The sequence below is a fragment of the Netta rufina genome, assembly GCF_964035555.1.
Source record: "Netta rufina genome assembly, chromosome: 3".
Lineage (NCBI taxonomy): Eukaryota > Metazoa > Chordata > Aves > Anseriformes > Anatidae > Netta > Netta rufina.
Genome location: NC_140125.1, coordinates 51,972,546 through 51,992,380, shown reverse-complemented (window position 1 = coordinate 51,992,380; position 19,835 = coordinate 51,972,546). Strand labels below are relative to the sequence as shown.

General features: G+C 35.6%; 1 protein-coding gene across 1 annotated transcript in view; it reads right to left on the bottom strand.

Annotated features, from left to right (window-relative positions):
- Window positions 1–19,835, bottom strand: part of ADGB (androglobin) — a gene marked incomplete at both ends in the record, with an annotated part of 117,103 nt that overhangs the window by 2,799 nt on the left and 94,469 nt on the right. Inside the window, 6 exons of the mRNA XM_084284422.1 lie at window positions 751–859; window positions 3,128–3,236; window positions 5,447–5,602; window positions 7,293–7,477; window positions 15,482–15,593; window positions 16,767–16,966. Coding sequence (XP_084140548.1) covers window positions 751–859; window positions 3,128–3,236; window positions 5,447–5,602; window positions 7,293–7,477; window positions 15,482–15,593; window positions 16,767–16,966 — 871 coding nt within the window. The remainder of the gene's footprint in view (window positions 1–750; window positions 860–3,127; window positions 3,237–5,446; window positions 5,603–7,292; window positions 7,478–15,481; window positions 15,594–16,766; window positions 16,967–19,835) is intronic.

The following is a 19,835-nucleotide window of genomic DNA, read 5'->3' as shown; positions in this document are numbered from 1 at the left end:
CATGCATATCAGCTAGACAGGTTCATATTGACACATGCAATAACAAAAATAATTATTTTGAATATTTGAATAAAGCATACAATATATGCTTTATTCATATATATATATGTATATATATATATGTATATATAATATATATATATATTTCAGTTATTAACTATTATCATTAACTAAACCACGTTTGTTAAATATATTGAGCCTAGCATCATATCATGACAAACTTCCTATGCATTTCTATCCAGGTGATCACTGAAATAAATATATTTACATTGCATATGAATTTCCTTCATGTTTTTATGTCACATTTTCATTACATGCAATGCAGTAATTCTACTCCTTTGACACGCAACACGTTAAAAAAAGAAAAGGCAAAAATTATATTAGTATGTAGGAAAGCACTGATTTTCTGATTTTAAAAAACATTTATGCCAGGAAACTCAAAGTGGAAAACTATGAAGATACCATCTACACTCTACATTTACTACTGCGTGATTCTGTGCATGCGATGTGAAGGACAGATTAAACATGATCCAGGATTGTCACAACTTTAACAAGTATGTGACAGAATTGTAGCTTACATCAGTGATGTGAAGGACTAAGTCTAAATTCATGTCTATTATATGGCATAAAAAACATGGATGAGATATAAGTGCTTAAACAATTTTATTGCATTTACTAATTCCTATATATACAAAACCCTTTAGTCTTTCATTTTTGTTTCACTGGCAATTTTTTCTTGCTGTAGTTTACCTCATGTAAGGACTAAGGTCTGGAGGCTTCCATTTTTTCTGCTGTATTGGTAAACTTGGGTCAATAGCTTCTTGTGATTTTCTCTTTTCTGAGGTAAGAGAAAAAGAACCTACAGCAAAACAGATTAAAACAGTTGTTCAGTTATGGTAGTCCATCTAATTTGTAATATAGTTTTTTTTTTCCCCTCTCTTGGCTCAGCAAAATGAATTATTAATAGAGAATATGGGTTGGAGGTGATATAATATTTCTGCATTTTTACTTCTGATACTTATGATAGAATCAAAGATGCTAAAAAAAATATTAGAGTGAAATTTGTACATGTATTTTAGCTAAATCAAAATGACTCATGAAAGAGTCATGTGTAAATATAAACAAGAATAACCAATTTAAAATGCCTAGAGAATAAATTTTAATAAGCAAGGGATCACTTTCATAAACAAAAAATCTATAAAAATCTGATTGCTCAGTCTTGGCTATATTTTAAAAAATATATTCACTTTTGGGCATACGTTTTGTTTGGAAAATAGCAATCTCAAGAAAAAAGTTCCCATGACAATTTAAAATTGTAAGAATGCAGTCTTAGCATGTTTTCAATCACATGGATAGTATATGTGTTATGCTTTAATGTAGCATTCTCACAACACAGGGATACATATGACATTAAGAATGTCACTGTGCTCAGCTGTGTTGTGATTATTCCAGCACTTCTTTCAGTTCATCTGGCTGTGGTGGAAAAGACCATAAAATTTGATGAGATTTAATGACAGCTGTGGTAGTTTGTTTCCATAAAAGCTCTCTTATTAACCTATTTATTCAATTAATTAATTGAAATATTTAAAGATATTACTAATATTTTCTCACCAACAATATGAAAGAGGTCTCTGAGCATTAAAAAAAAAAAAAAAAAAAAAAAAAGTAAACCTCTATATTTACCTAGACAAATATACCAGATGTCTCTGTTAGTGTAGGAAATTGACACAGAATTTGGAAGTACTACAGACACTGCCCATCAGAAAATTACTCTCTAAAGCCTGAAAATTCTCGTTAAGACATGGAACATTACAGAAATGTTCAAGAAGACTACTGACTTTTCCCACACACTATGGAACTGAACCATAACAACTTAAAGTCAGTGGGTTATCACCTCTCTAATTCATGAAACATTGCATTTCACTCCAAATGCTTAGTTTAGAACAAAAAACCTGGTAGACAGCTGTTAATTTTGAAGTTCTTACCCAATAAGTTAAATAAAATAATATTTTTTTTTCAAGTTCTTCTGGAATGCAAAAAGTAAATATTGATGCATTTGTCAATAGCATAAGGTGAAGACTATTTCTGCCATAAGTTCTGAAACATTCCTGGGAGGATTAGTTACCTGACTAACAAAATACTAATCTTAACAGGTTACATACTAGTCACAAATTCTAGTTCCATGCAAATATCCACGGCCAGATATTGTCATAAGCAAACTGAGTATTATTATTCTTTATTAATCTGATGACCTGATCACAGCATTATTCTCAGGAGAAGAAAAAAAAAGGGGGGGGGGGTGAAGAAAAAAAAAAAAAAGACTTGCAGCCTTGTATCTAGCTCAGATTTTCATCAGCATTCAATAATTACTGGGGAATACAGAGGAAGACCGGAAGACCCCATAGAAATTGTCACCATTAAGAAAAATTGGACAACTGTTGTGCAAGTTTCTGGGAAACTGGTGCTGTTCTGTATGTGTTTTATGTACTATTTGACACCTCACTTCCAGAGTATTGTCCACAAACATTAAAACAAAGAAAATGTGCATTAGAAGTAGTAGCATCTTAGTGATATGCAATTTCAGCTGCTAAACATTTTAAAAAATATTTCTGTACATTGCATACATTTCTATACATATATACTACACAAGCTCTGGGACCAAACTTGGAATTGAGGGAGTAGGTATTTTGCACTGAACTTCCAAAAATGCTAGCTTTGTTCAGTGTTGGAATTCTAGCACAGCAGGAGTATTCTGCAGCTGGAGCAATATAACAATTAAAACAGGGGACAGAGAAGATAGAGACTAAGCATGCCACTGTGCATTTGGACTCCTTTGAAGGGGCTGTTCTCTCCATTTATTTACATTAAATATGTTTTAAGGAGCTCAATAACCTATGCAGAATGCTTTAAATCCTACTGTTTAATTTCACACTGTACATTAAAACACTGGTTGTGCTATGTACAGGTTATATTTGGGAACCCATATCAGAAAAACCTGTACTGTGGTGTTTACACCACATTAATTTTTAGACATATTTTTCTTTCAAGTGATAATGTCCTTTTATATCTTAAAATTACAATGCTCAAAAATCAAGATGACACGCCTTACAGAAAGTTATACCCTTACCTTTTTCTTCTGATCTGGGTGTTAAACTGGCAACGTCAGTCTCAGCTACAGACTCCTCTGAATTTCTTGCAGCATGCTTATTAATAAACTTCATGCGTTCCTGAAAAGCCTAGAGAACAAAGTTTTAATCCAGATAAGACTTTTATTGCATACTTTAAAGCCCAAAGAATTTTCAAAGTGGGAATCTATATGCAATCAATAGGACAGTAAATCTTTGAATCCAGGACATGCTGAGATATGATGCCAATTTATTTTTACTGGTGAGTATATTTCACTGATTTGATCTATGAAAACATCTCCTCAGACAACATGGATAGTGTAAGGAGGTACTTGGTGGAAAAAGAATATAAACATGAGGACTATGCTTTATGTTAGAGTCATATTCAAGCCATAATTACAGATCCTTTTTTTTTCTGAAATAATAACCTATCAATGTTAAAACTCCAATTTTTTTTCTAGTAATGTTCTTGAACCTTTATATTTTTAGTTTTAATGTGTTACATAGAGGGGAAATAAATTGACACTAGTATTTAAAGTTTATCTTAAATTTAAAGCAAGTGTATCTTGAGTATATGAATAAGAACCTCTAAGTAAACCTTAGTGAGACGGTAGCTCAGCAAAATAGAAAGTAGGCAGCACACTTTGAAGGGTTTGACTCTTCTCAGTGAATACTGTTTATATTTAGTATATATCCTAGATAAGAAAATTATGCTGTCAGTAATGCAGTAGACAACTCTGCCTGGGTCAGGAAACAGAAAAGATGCTAGGATTCCTATTAAATGAGTCCTGAGACATGGAGTATGTACACTAAAAATGCAGTGAACTACTGGAAAACCCCTGACCTCCAGGCAGTTTAAAATACTCTTTGGATTTAAAAAGAAAATCAGCCCCTGAAAACAGGGTCTGTTTCCTCATAGCCAAACGCATAGTCAGAGCCCCTCTCACTGCATCTCTTTACGCAGCTAGTACTTCATCCTAGGAGCTCCTGTAACCTTGGTGATTTGGGCTTCATCCTGAGGAATGGGATCTATGAGTGCAAACCCTCTCAGGTTAAATTATCTTTGACACTAAATACAGGCATCACCACTTCTGCTTGTCTTTTCAGAAGGTGACTTGGGCTCATTGGACTTTCTCTTAAGAGCTCAGATTGCCAGAATGAACAGGGGAGCCATATGTCAGCCTGGAGTCAGGAATCTAATTCCCTGGGTCAACAGGTATGTGACTCCTGAGATAACAGATGCTGGGGACAGGTGATGAAGAAGAATGAAGAAGAGAAGCTGCTTAGAATAGCAGACACCCAAGTTAAACCTTTTTCATTGTATTATGTACATTTACTACTGCATGAAATTTTCATAATCATAGCTGGTTTAGAATATTGCCATAGACCTAAGAAGCTTTTAAAATGGAAGCCTTTAGCTGTAATTCAGTTGATTTTCAGAGTGGAAAAAAAAAAAAAAAAAGGCAATGGTGATAGAACAGCATTCTGAAGAGTCTATCAAAGTGGGTACATCAAAGTGGCCACATCAAAGTGGAGTCATTTCCAGTTAATTTTTAGGATGCAGTGCTTGCATTTTCAGTCCCAGCACAACCAACCAAAACCACAAAGAAATGCATCTCTCCTTAGATGAGAATTTAATAAAATGGTGTCAGAAAATTGTATGAGCTTTGCATACACAGAAATGAGAAAATCTGCCAATGTAACTGGAAAGACCCATGAATGAGGTTTTGCTTCTGAGATATACCTTTAACACTGTTGTGTTAAAAGAGCCCAGCTGCATTTGATACATCTGAATTAGTATTGCTTCTCCAAAATGGTGAATTAATACACAGTGGCATGTACAGGCTCATGGGTACCTGCAACCCAGAAGGAATTTGGGAATCCTGGTTGTAGGAGACAATTAGATTGATGATATGGCCAGGTGCCAGTTCTTCAACAGGAATCTTCCTGGCATGTTTATAGCAATGTATTTCTCACTAGAATCTGTTCATGGTAAACATTCAGCTTGCCACAAGTGGCAGCTTTGCGCTTGTGCAGAGGTAGCAAGTGTTCTAAGGAAAATCTTTTTTCTGTTCAGTAAAACAGAAACTAAAGTCTCAGTGATCTCAAGAAGCCTAAAGTAGACGATATAGATTCCTGCTCAGAAGTCATGCACATCAGCACTTTTGATACTTTTGGCTGTGAAAAAATTTCCCATCTTCCACCAAATGGTGAAGTGGAGAGTCAAGAACTTGTGTCTCAGTTTTGGTAACTGCTCAGCTGTCACAACAGTTTTTGCAACTTGTGAAGACACATTACCACAAGGATTGCTCTCTGATTACCTTGACAGCTCTTCCTGGCTCTGCAGATTCCCATGCTTGTTTCATGGCTTTGATCTCATCTGCTTGCTGGGTGTCTTTCTTCACCTCCAGAACTTCTGCCTCTCTCTGCTCACTAACTAGACGTAAAGTCCAGTACGGTTTGTTTAAAGCATCTTGCTGAAAGTGAAGTACCGTAAACATATTTATAAATATAAATCTATTACTACTATTAGGATGAAACTGTATTTCTGTACCTTTGTAATTTTCACAGCTGGTATACATTATACATTGATAGAAGTTGACTTGCATAACTAAACAAACACTGGCTGACAAAGGAAAGGAAACTTGCTTTGTAACAAGCCCCTCTAAGGTAGTTTGTATGCCTTGCCCAACCCCTAATCTAGCATGCTCTACATTCCCAGCTCTTCTCAACAGTCTGAACATTTTTTTCCATGTAATTATCTCCCTGTCAAGTTTTTTTCCTTCATTCCTTCCCCTACTTTCCTTTCCTTCTTTCCACATGCTTTTTTTTTTTTTTTTTTTTCCCCCCAGAAGTTTTACTATTTTTTAACCTGGATTTTTCTGTAGAAATGTATCTTGCTCTATCTCTGTTGGCATCAGATTCTTTCCAATCACTTCCCAAATTCTCTAAACTACTTTAATGCAAGCTTCTCCAGAACCATAGAATGCAAGTAATGCTCAAAGGGTAGGAGTCTATTCTGCTGTCTGACTAATAAATGAAATACAGTGCTCCACATATTTCTCAAAAGTGTACCATCTCAAGAAGCTTGAAGCCCAAGATTCAGAGGTAGAGATAGGAGCTCAGCTTTTCTTCATGACTAAAGGCAGATATCTTCTTAATCAGCAGGCAGTCTCCTCTTGAAACCTGCATCTATTTTTGTGACGCACTGAAGAGCTCCCAAAACCTATCATCCCAGCAGCTGTAGCATACCCCAACACTGGAGCTGAAGGCAGAAATCTGACACAGCCTGGAACTGCATCACATTTATGTGGCTAACTGTCTCAAATGCAGCCACTCTGACTGCTCTGGAAGAAGGGTTAAGGCACTGTTCCTGAACTCAGTATGATGAGGTGTGGATATGAATCATAGGGAAGCTTGCTGTGCAATAACTTTAGTCAACAAAACAATGTAGTAGAAATTTCTTCACAAAAAAAAAACAAAAAAAAATATGGAGATGCTCTCCCACTGGAATACCACCCACGAGGCAGCCAAAAACGAACAAATGACCAAAAAACAGCGAAGGCAATGCTATTAAAGGAAGACCTGCCAGTTTCTTCTTCACCTTATATTAATCTGTTTGCAATCCATAAAGTCAGCTATTACTTTTAAAACATGCATACAGGTTGGTCAACCACAACACATTCTACCCTACCACAGATGAGAAGAATTTACAAGCAGTTAAGTGATTTTTCTTCCACTGTATATCTATAAGCTAATAACAATTATAACATGTAAGAGAGGAACTAACCTAAGGAAAAGACCTATTTTATCTCCCTGGGGGTTCCATGAAAACCAGTACAAGTGACTAATTAGAAATCAAGATGACAAATTAATGGAATTTAATAAAACTTCAGCAGAGACAGAAACTAGATGTTCAAAAGAAACTGCCAGTGGTTGTGTTGCACGTAAAGAAATGAGCACATCACATCTCTAAATGGAGGATACCTGTCCTTTACATGTGCAATTCAGTCGTTCTCGGGTGTAAAGTAAGAAGTTGGCAAAGCAGGGCATAGAGAAACACAAGGGATACACTAAAAGTACTAGCAATTCTGATCAACAGAACAGAAAATACTTAGCATAAATATTACACTTTCAACAAATCCAAATTCTTATATTTGTTCTCACCTGACATTCAGGTTGAAATAGAGACACAAGTGATCCCCTATCTTTATTGGACTTGTCCTTTTCTGTCTTCTCAGTTGCTTTCTCTTTTGATTTTCTGTTTGATTTAGGAACACTTGCAGACCTTTGTCCTTCAAGATTATTGAGTGCTGGAAGAAAACTGCGCTCCTCATGTTTTTCACCATGTGCTGTTCACATGTAGTTACGATGCACAGTGAATTGAAGGATACCATTGTCATCCATAAATGTATTTTCCCCATATAACATACAGGATGGAATAACAGAATAGAACAGCAAGAGGAAAGACAAATAAAAGCCAAATAATTAGTTGATACTGTTAAGTACTGTAGTATAATTAATTATTGGAATAAGAAATAAACTGGGGACAAAACAATTTTTAAGAATAGACTTACAAGGTGGTTGTATTCTGACAGCCTTATTCGTTCTAAATGGCACTTAATGGTCATTTTACCAGTCCCTGCACTGTTGCCTTGTCAATGGGTCAGTCCAAAAAGGAGATTGCAATCTACAGTATAATAATCTGATTCTTAGTTATTTTATATAGTCTCATACAAATTCTATCAGTGCAATGCACCTGATAGGTGAGAAGTTCAAAGCAGTCAAAGCCAACATTCTCACTACCTCATATCCCTGTAAACCTTAAAGAGTGGAAGGGAAGAAGCACACACAAACAAAACAGACAAATGAACAATCAAACCACACGCCAAAACGTAAGAAACTTGAAACAAAGAAACATATTTGAGATGATGCATGCTAGGGAAAATTAAAATGATAATTTTGAGAATAGTCGACAATAGTCAGACAAATTTTTGGATTAGTTATTTAATCTTCACAAGTATGTGCTCATTGTATGACCTGTGTTTGAAGTAAAGATGCTGAGAAATGAAATTTGTGACACTTTCATTCTGCACTGTCTTAGCTGGGGGGAGCTATTAACAAGACTTTTTGCATGCCATATTCTTGTTAAAAAATAAAAAAGGATAAATGAATTCTGCAATAGAATATAGATTTAATAGCATTGGAACAAGTCAACTGAAACAAGCTGGACTGGATCCACAACAATATAAGATTAAAGATCAGTGTCTGAAATCTGTCTCACCCCACATTCATAGTGCTTGAAACATTAAAACAATGGCTGAAAACCTAGATTTGATCAATTCAATTAAACAAGCAATTTCTCTTTGAAAAAGAGGAAATGAGTGACTGTTTTAGAGTCTGAAAATAATAACAAGGCACCTTTCACTTAATGCTATGCTTTTCTAATCTCTTTCCATGGAGGGCAAATCAAAGTGCTGCTTGATTTGCTCCCAAGTCCACTAAGATATTCCACTGGCTTTAATGAGCATTGGATCAGATCTGCAATGCTGTGGCTGAGTTTATATGGAAATATAAAATGTAAATTTGGAATGTTTACAAGCATATTTATAACATACATGTAGTAACTACACATGCAAATATAAATAATATTATATATATGTATATTAAATTATATATTACATGTGTTTATGTATAAATTACATTCTATTCTCCTCAAATAATGTATCTCCTTAAATAATGTACAATGATACCAAAGCACTAAGCATAAATTGATTCAATGCAAACAAAGCATACATTAAATAAGGAAATCAAAAGTTAAAGCAGTCTCTACAAATACTGAAGCTATTAAAACAACTCCAGAGGAAATGCAAATATAAAACAGTGATAATGTTACTTGAAGTTACATCATTACACAAGTGTCTTTCCATTTAATTTCACATTATCATAACATATTAGCACCATAAATCAGACTAGTGCACATACATTATTCAGTAAATTGTTATTTGTTAAAGATAAGTTATTTATTGTTTATGCAAACACCAAGAGACATTCAGTGTTATTAGCTAAATCATATAAGACAAAAAATATCTATTGCATTGGATAACACAAGCTTTGTCTGGTTTCTGTAAATATTTTACAACTCTGAAATGTAATATTTTGATGTTCTGGACTTAATTACTAACTTCTCAATATATATCATGTGAGCATACGAAATGACGGGGCTAAAATGAGCTATCCTGTTTTAATTTCTAGTGTGGGGTCTTAGGATGGGATTCAACTGAGCTCTCACAGCTAGCTACCAGTAGACTGTGTTGTCCGTGTTCCCTCAGCAGATTTCACTGATTTGGGGATCATCCTCCAGAAATTCCTGGAGTGGGCACTGACTGCAGTTGGGCAATAGAGCTTGCAGTCCACTCAGGCTGTAAGGGAGAATGTGAGTGGCTCCTTGGGGCTTTTCCCGAGGCCAAAACTATGCAAATGCTTTGCACTGAGATGCAATAAGTAGAAAGCCAGAGAGAGAATACAGAAAGTAAAAGGTCATGGCTGAATTTCAGCTGACAAGAGATGCACTAATCATCAGAAACTCTTAGTGGCAGTTATTGTATATGTATGGCGCACAGGAAAGTTTGGGCATCTCACCAATTGTCAGTGATGACGAACAGCTGGTAGCAACATTTGAAATTAGCTTCTCTAGAACTTTACAATCATTTGTCAGAGATTCATTTACTCTAATGCCAGAAGAGACCATAGCAACATCCAGTCTAATGTCCTGTCTATAACAAGCTAAATAATTACACCAAAGAATTCCTGTCTCAAACTCATAACTTCTGATTGAGATACAAATACAAATTTCCCATCTCTGACTGGACCCTGAAAATGATTCTGGACAGATAGGAATGTCAAGGATCTTTTAAAGTTGGGCTCATCCAGACACTTAAGTTGCAGTAAAGCTGCACCAGAACAGAAGCAAACCACCAATACTGTATGGGGAGGTTAAAGCATGGCTTAGTTGACTACAGGTCTTAAAACTGTAGTGCCATCATGTATTCTCAGTGGTCTATTTTTTTTCATCTGCTTCATCAAACACCAGGGAAGTGATCACTTACTTACTATAGACAGGCAAGATGGGAAAGAGATGAAGAAAGGAAGAAAGGAACATCCTGCTAAACTTCTCACAAAATTCTGCCCTAGAATGAGACAGCAAGTTGTCCTGTGGGAAGACAGAACAAGTGCAAGAAACTTTCGCTGCTCTGGAGGAAAAAAATGTTATATTCCAAAGGATATTGCCTTTCCTGCCTGGTTTGGGCAATCAATCTCACCCTACTATGCTAGCTTGATAGACAGACTGCTATAGTTGACAGTTGAAACTGATGAGGTAACTTGGGCTATACCTAAAATATGTGTTGCAGTCAGTATTCAGCCCACACTGATGATTCAACTTTTGGGTTGCTACAGTTGCACAATAAAACATCTGCTCTTACTGCAACAAAAGTAAAATCTAACACTCCCCGGCATCTTCCCCCTCCTCCCAAAAGTGGCTGAAAATCAAATATATAAAACAAATCTTAAAATATTTTTGCTCACACAATCAACTTAAAATGGTATCGGCAGTTGCAAGATTTCCTTCTAATTTTTCCCCTTTTGCATAAGAATCCAGACTTTACGTTTTACAATTTTTCCACTGAAGTCTTGCACCATTAACAGATCCCAGGGAGTAGGAAGAGATATAGATAAAAATCAACATATATTTTTGGCACTTTCTGATTTCTGTTTACTTGGGTTATCCTGGCTAATGTTTTTTTTATTGTTTCACTTGTGCAAAGTTTTATTTAATAAAAAACTTTATAAGATGCTATATATATATAATATATATTGTAAATAATATATATGACTATATAAATATGACTATTATTAATAATAGTCATAAATAATAAATATGACTATATATTAGTCATGAAATACCTTTTGCTAACAGTTCTACTTGCAAAAATTGTCAAACTTCAGTATTAAGGATTATGAAGGAAGAAAAGAGAAACAACAAAGACAAAATAAAAAATCATCACAACACCTGTATGCTGGAAAACTTACTTTCTTCAAAAATGTTCCTAACAAACATTTAATACCAATGAGTTGTATGAGTCTCCTAAACGGAGACTAGTTTAAAAAACTGGTAAATGGTGATACAAAGCAGAAATACTCTTTGCAGTGACGAATGAGCTTTAATACAAAACTAACTCCAGATGGCACTGTTGCCTTACATGAAAAAGTGGCACCTGAAATTGTGATTTGTTGCAGGAATTTTCCACCTGGCTCACTGCAGCTTTCTTAAAAATCATATGGTGAGAGGATGTCTTTTTGGCTAAGCACCAACATTGCTATTATATGAATTGTGTGTTTGACAAGTGGTGCTGGTAGCAAATTAAATTGCTTTAATTTGAAAACTGGTTCACCATCAGAAAAATATTCAGAGATTAAATGTTGTTTACTCCAAAATACCTACCTATACTAAGCACTCTAGTTAAAAATTGCTGTTAATAGGGGTACGTAAAATAAATGCTAAGTAGTAAATACAGGAAGTGTTGGTATGTGTTGTTTTTTAAACTGTTGGTGGCTTGGGCAATCTAGTTTTTATTCCATGAGAACACAATCAATTGGTATTCTAATATAAACAGAAACACACAGTTAATCTGAACTGTGAAATAGATTTTGGTTACTTTGAGAGGCAACAATTATTGGAGGACACAGAAATCTCTATTTAAAAAGAATCCAAATAGAAAATTCTCATTAACGCTGGCTGTGACTTGACTCTGTTTGACTATAAATGAGTCAAGGTATCAGCTAAAACGAAGAAGGGAAATTATGACTGAGTACTGCCACCAGGAACTGAACATGATACTATTCAAGTTAATGACAAGTTTCAGTAGTATCAGCTGAAAACTAGCAACAACAACAACAAAAAAAAAAAATAGCAAAAAAAAATCAGAGATTGTGACCTCCTTTGACCCACAGTTTTACAGATCATTGTGACAGTTGTAGGAAAGAATAGACACCAGAAGCATGGCTGGTATGTTAAAAACAAGCTGTAGCCAAGTCAGAAGCTTAGCACAATGCAAGAGGATGCAATTTTGTGAGCAACAAACTAAGAGGGTGAAATAACTAATAAAATAGCTGTCTGTGAATCCATCTGTAAGGCATAACCTCTCAAATATTATTGTGTTCATGATACAGTGTAATCTGTCCCATTTTCAACTCAAGCAGATATAACTTTCCATATCAAAAAGTCAGATATCAATCCACATTTCGGAGGCATTAACTCTGAATTTACAAGTTATGAAATTGGTACTTTGTCAGCTGTGGTGGCTAACAAATAATAAATCTACTGCTGTCTAAACCGAAATTGAACTCATGAGTTTACAAGCAGAAGTTGACCTAAAGATATTACAGTGGGAGATGCATTCTACAGATATTGAAACAGTTAATGTGATTTATAAACAAATACAATACATTTTCAATTTGAAACAATTGTCAACAAAGCAACTAGAAAATCAAAATAACAGATTTTCATTTTGGCCTTTTAGTAGAATTTTACATACATGCTGATGCAGTTAGCATTTAGATGGTATCGTGTTTGGCTGTATTAGACAATATAAATCTTGTGCTTTCTTACAACATATTATAAGGTCAATATTACTCTGCAAACATTACTCTTATCATCTTAACAGAAAGATGCCTTCAGACTCTAATCGATGATGAAACTTCATCTTACTGTTTAGTTCTTCCACCAAATATATTATACACATCAGCTAGAAGTATAAATAGCTAGCTTTGAGCCCAGAAAGTACTGCATATATGCAGTGTGGATTTTATTCATTGATGACCTAAACAAAAATTGAAATTTCACTGTTCTACGGGAACTTCTATATCTTGTAGACTGCATGGTGACCTTCATTCAGAGTGACAGATTACTAGATTACAACAGGTGGAACTAATGTGAACTCTTCTAAAAGAAATACAACAAGGAAGTGTAATACATTTCCTTGGTGCCTGTGGGAATGTGGGGTGGAGGCAGAAGAATACCAGAAACCAAAAGAAATATTCCCTCTGACACAAGATTCAAGTAGTAGCTCCAGAATTAAGACTATAATGGAGGTAAAAAGATGCTAGAAACCTGGTGACAAAAGAAACCTCTAAACAGCATTTTTGAGAGCAAGTTTTCACAAATATTACTGCTGTAGTTATTACTGTGGTAGCTTTAAGCTTTTTGTTTGTAAGAATGCCTCATAAATTATGCTTTGATCTTAGACTATTTTGAACTATAGGAGATATTCATAAGCAAATGGACTGACGCATTCACATTTTAAAGAAAAAAATATATAAAAATCTGTAAGATCCCATTTCATTTGTAGCTTCTCTAACCAGTAAGTGCATCTATATAGGGTTAGATTGTCTGATAAAAGTTCATCTGCACACCTGCAAAACAGCTCAGAGAGACAGTGGCAGGAGGGGCAGCCCAGAAAATAGCCTGTTGAGCAACCCCAAAATACCCCAAATCTCTCCCAGGAGCCATCAGCCCCAACTTCAGGATTTCTGAGGAACATCCTGTCCAGGCTCCTCCCAAGAGCCATCCAGGCACGGAACCCATGACAATGAGACATGCGGAGCAGCTATCCATATCACCTTTCCCATTTCAGGTGGTTACAGCCTAGGGGTTGAAGGCATTACAGGATGTGGGGAAAAAAGCAGTTTGGTATACTACAGGATTTATCATGGGATATTTAAGGGAGGAACCAAAATTGGATAAAGGGATGGATTTAGGTGATTTGGGGAGGAACAAGAGTGGGAAAATAGAGAAAGAGGTTAAAAATTGACAGCTGCATGTCAATAGTTTATTGTTCAGTACACTTGTCCAAATGTGCCTCATGCCTGAGCCGTGCAGTCTGTCTTATCTTCTTACTGAATCACTTTCTAACACTTTCCTGAGTTGATACCATGTACATGTGTACAGATGGGGCTGTAACTGGAGCCAGACCATGGGTCAGAGGGCACATCTGTCTGCAGTGCAGCAACTAGAGAGTGCTGCTTTGCAAGCAAGCATGTAATTGCTAGATATGATCAAGCTGGACCAGTGAGTGAATAGACAAACTGGGCTGGGAGCAAGGGGGTGCATGGGTCTCTAAGGGCCAGTTCTGGATGCAAGAGGGCCTGTGCATCTCCAGGAAAGAAAGCACAGCTACTGGAACCTGGGATGACCTAGCCAGCTGCATGTGTGCACACTACAGTCTGTACCAGCAACTGGTGTACAGCTGAAGCCTCAAGGATATGTATTTTCAGATGTCAGCAGCTGGAGAGGCTGGGGTCCAGGGACCAGACTAGGTGTATAAGCCCAAGTGCTGGAAAGATCCACCTTATATGTGTATAGTCTCACTAGACTTCCATTCTGTCCAGACAGAGAAGGGAGCAGGACGAGGCCATTGGTGCTGCCTGTGTTCACGTGAGCACTCTGAGCACCTGTCCATGATCTGTATGGTTGGCCATGTGTATATATATCTATATATGTAGTTTCCATACGTTCTGTGTACACATGCCTGCTGAGAATACAACTTCAGCCTCCCTACTGGTTGGAGCTGGCAAAAAGGAGCTACAGCAGCCTCAATCCAGCTGCTGGATCCAGCAAGATGTATTTTCATTTACAATATTTAGGGTTTGAAATATTCAGTATCAGTGGTAAAAGAAGAAAATATGAGACATTTGTATAATCTCTAAGATACTTACTAATATTCTAACTACTTTTAATATGTATTGTTTTTTATGTCCCTTAAAAAGAAAAGGGGGGGTGGGGGAAATGTTGCAGAATATTTATGCAATTTCTCCATCCCCTTCCTGGCTAGAATACAAAGCATATTCTTGGGACCTGTCCCTGGCTGTACAGAAGTAATACATATCCTGAAAACAGGCCTTCTGTCCCTTCCTGTTAGTGCATTTTCTTAAATTATTAGCAGGCATGCATCTCCATTTTCAGTAGAAACTTCTATATTTGGATTTAGTCTGTCAGGACATTGTGCCACTTCATTGGTCTCTCAGACATGCTTTGGCAACTGTTCTAGAACCCTACCTAAAGTTGAGCCCTAAGAAGCTCAGGTAACCTCTGATTTCATCATTTTTGAATTGAAGGTATGGAATCACACAACTAAACTCCAGTTCTATAAACCTCAGAACAAAGAGATTATTGCTTAATTATTTCACTCAAACAGTGAATAAAAGAAATATCATATGGTATAGGCTTTTAGCAATATACATTAAAAAAAATCAGTAACATAAAGCATCTGACTAAATATGTATTAAGGGTGACGTACCTTTGATTTCATTTTTCTCCATTTCTTTCACTGTCTGAACAAACAGCAACTGACTCTCTGTAAGTGGCCAACTATTATATAACACTAATGCCTGTATGATATACTTGTGAGACTGTGAAAGAAAATGCAATATGTTAACATACTAAGAACATAACTACAGAAAGTATTCAAAAACCCTGTAGGTTAGTAAAGTAGCAGCCATTGAACTCAGCAAATGAAACACATAATTAATTTACAAGCTTGCACATTACAGTATTCACAAGAAGCTTAAAAAATTAGTGTTAATTCCACAGATTTTATTTTAATTCCTGTGAAATTAAACAATTACTCATGTGTTTAATGAACTGAAACTAAATTGGACTATACAATAAGGAGCTACATTCCATTAAGTCTTCCATGTTACTTTCCTGTGTATGCCATGTGCTAAGACAAAGAATTCTGTCTTTCATTTTAAGACCTACTACAGAGCTTTGAGCACTAATACCAGCATTCAATAATATCACAAAGTGAGGTGGAGATGGCAGGGTAAATGGGTTGTCTGAAACATTTTTTACACTGAACAGGAAATGATCCCAATACTTTTAAAAAAATTGTTTTCCAACTCTTAAAGCCAGTATTTAGTCGAAGAAAAAACACTGGAATTTTTTTATCAATGATTTATTTTTCTTATAATATTCTGTTGCAATTGAACTCAATTATCAGGAAGAAACCATAGAGTAACATGGAAACAGAGAAACAAAAATGCTAAAACAAAATATTATTTTCTAAGAAACTAATACTAGGTAAAGTTAAGAGAAATTCACAATTTTGACATCCCTCTCTAAGCAACTCTAGGCTGAAGAAGCATGTGTGTGTGTTACTAAAGCATTCAGCTGACTGGCAACTGGTGCTTCTGCAGCAGAATTAATAAAGCTGGCCTTTTCTTACATTACATGTCAAAGAAGAGTCGCATTGAAACATCAGAAGTTTAACTTGTTACTGTTTTTTTTTTGTCTCTTAGCTGCAAGCCATGTTATATTTGAATTTAACTTGGTATGTGAAGAATGCCTGAGGACTAAATACATCTACCTCCTTGATTTGAAAACAAAAATGACCCCTTATTAGTTGGTTATTCATATAGGTACATTATCCTTTCTCCACAGGCTTACTCAGAATCTAACAACAATCTTAATTTTGTTTTCCTCATTCATGCCTCAGGATATCAGATCTCCACATGCACTAAAAGAATGATCAATACCTCTTCACTGAATTCCCCACTAAATTCCAGTAATTTGAAATCTCTTACTTGTTGTGGGCTTCCATGATTATTTTCAAAGTTTTCCAAGAGGAGGGATTCTTCTTCTAATGTAAATAAACCTTCTTTTAAAGGTCCCGGCTTGAAAGAAGCTTTGGTATCCTTTGGAGTTGAAATATGACCTTTTTTTTTGAATACACCAGTTTCTGAATCCTTCTTTGTAATGCTTTGAATAATCTGGGTTTTACTTCCTGCTAGATGATTAAAAATGTAAGTGTTAATTTCCAGAAGTTCTGTGAACTATTAGTATAAAGTAAACAGATGCCACCAGAAACTATACAAAGAATTACTACTATAGTCAATTTTCTCATGCTGCATTGTGATCATAAGGTTCTAATTAAAGTTATGCTTGTTATCCTGATTTCATTCTTCATACAAATCACAAACCCCTTCATAGTAAGAAATTTGAAAGACTGTATAACCAACTGTTGTTACTCTTTATAAAAAAGATTTATAAAAAATTTTTATAAAAAATTTGTTTCCCTGCAAAATCCACACTCCTCTCCAACACTAACCATCACAGCACTGTGCTATATATTACATAATATGGATAGCCTCATACTCTATATAATGGATACCCAATTAACCTAATTTAATAAATTGTGTGCATTTGCAGAAGGAGGGGAGAGATGCATTTGCCACAGTTTTGGCAACTGCTATCCTTACAGAAGTCTCTTACATCAACCTGGCACAAAGGTCATAGATGACAGCTCAAACAAAGCCAGTCTTGAAAAGACGTATAGAACTATTTGTAATCTATCTTTTATAAAGTTATATCCTGATCTCTTACAGGAGGTATTGATGTGGAAAAACTGTGAAACCGGGAATGTGCTAAATAAAGGCTATAATAGAAGTATTAGTCCAGAAAATTTAAACCTATGCACATTCACACAAAATGAAAATCTTTCAAAAGGGAAGTGTGCAAGAGTAGGTAATTCTTTCTCAGGCTAAAGAAGTCAAGACTACTGTGGGATTTATGTAAAATTTGTACCCACCTCTTGTGACAGATGGAAGAAAAATATAACCCTAGGAATTCTGAATGCAGGTGAAAATGAATAACACTAGCTTAATACTCAATCTGATATTGTAAAAAGTCTCTGAGACATATACAGTGAAATCTCATTGTTATATATACTCTCGTGATTGTTTTTGTTTTATCCTCCCATAACTTTAGTCTGTGTTTTCAAATGTGTAATCTCAGAAAGATCTCAGAGAAAGTATTTTTTTCTACTGCAAAGAAACAATCCTGACTGCAAATGGAAGAATAATTCTGCATATAGACTTTTTCCAATTGGATAACTTGCCTTGAAGTTACCATTCACAATATTTGTATAAACATTTCTAATAAGGAATGATCTTCAATGCCTGCTTGAGCGCTGTCATCAAGCAATAGTGCAAAGAATTTACCAAAAGGTAGCTTTAAAGTAACGAAGCCAAATAAATGTACTCCTTGTAGTCAACAGAGATGAGCTCCTCTGCAGTGAGTGGTTTCTAGGTTTTAGGAGCTCTGCAGCTGTCCTCTGGAGAAGCCTACCTCTAAGTGTTATGGTAAATGGGATTCAAAGGACGTGATATTCTCTAGGCTGTAATTAACTTTCAGGAATGCCTCAATGTCCTCTTCTTTTCACTCTCCTAAACCTGAAGAGTGTAAGCATTCAATAATTCTATAATAGTTTGCCAAGAGGATGATCCTACCATAACGATAACTCAGTTTAGAATGGTGCAATCCTACATGAGACCACACGCTGGCCGGAAAATTCCCTGAAAAGCATACACAAGCAAAATAACACTTCTAGCCGTTGTCACCAGGTGGTGCTGTTACACCAAATTAATTTTCCTCTTGCATACCTATCTGTTCATCTCGGTTTTTGTAAGCAAACTTCTGACTAGAAGGAACTCACACTTACCTTGATTAGGCAGTGCCTTCTGGATTTTTTTTTTCTTTTCTCTCTCTCCTTTTTTTTTTTTTTTTTTTTTTTTTTTTTAAAGAGAACAAGTGGATACCAATAGTATAAATCTCGTATTATATGTCCATTGTACAAATCCCTACCTGAATTTCTCATCATTATGTATGGAGGTTCCAATGCTGTTATTGTACAGGGCATAATTTCCTAAAACTTCTGGCAACAGTAAAGAAACATGCTTTTACAGTGCTATAAATTGCACCTACACACACTCAGCAGGTTGGGTAATGTGATGCTGTCACACTTTTTATACTGTGCACATTTCATAATCTTTATGTTTGTTTGTTCTGATTATCTGAAAGACTTGGAACATTTTCACAACAGGTGGACTTTGTGATATATAGAATGCCTATATTTTGGAAGAGAACTTCAATGTTAAAGCACATGGTGTAGTATTGTAAAAATAATAATAAAAATCAGCAAATAGTCACTACCTCACAGTTTCTCCTTCCAAATGATGCATCTCTGCATACTCACACACACTTAAATGGCATCATAATATTAATTTCACTTTCAAATACATTATAAAATCATACAAACATAGAATTCATTAAAAATAAATCATTACTACTTTTTTCCAGTTAGAATTCAGTGGCTCCACTTCTGAATATGAACATGAAATGACAACACTCCTATTTTCAAGCATGTTACTGTAACTGAATCTCTTAGTCTTATGTGCTGAAATAAAAGCCTAATGTGTATGTATTATTTCTGAGGATATTTTGAAAAGTTCCTCCTGTCTATCTCCCCTGCTTGCAGTGGCAAAGACAAAATGTCCCCATTAGTTATTCTGCTCCATCCTCCCCCTTCCCACATCAGCTGGAACCCATTTCTCTTCTTTCTTCTGATAGTGCCTTTCAAATTATTCCAGTCTTCAGACTATGATCTTTGTCAACAAGCTGGTTTTCTGAAGGAAATTTTTTCTTCACATTACTGAGGGTAACTTGGCAATTTATTTCAAGTATTTGTACTGTTAATCCTAATCTCAGCTATCCTGTGCCTTTCCTACTTTTTTCATCAGTTTACTGTTAAATTTACTAATCCATTCCCACATCCAAAAACAGTTATTAAAAGCAACCGTTGATTACCATGGTAA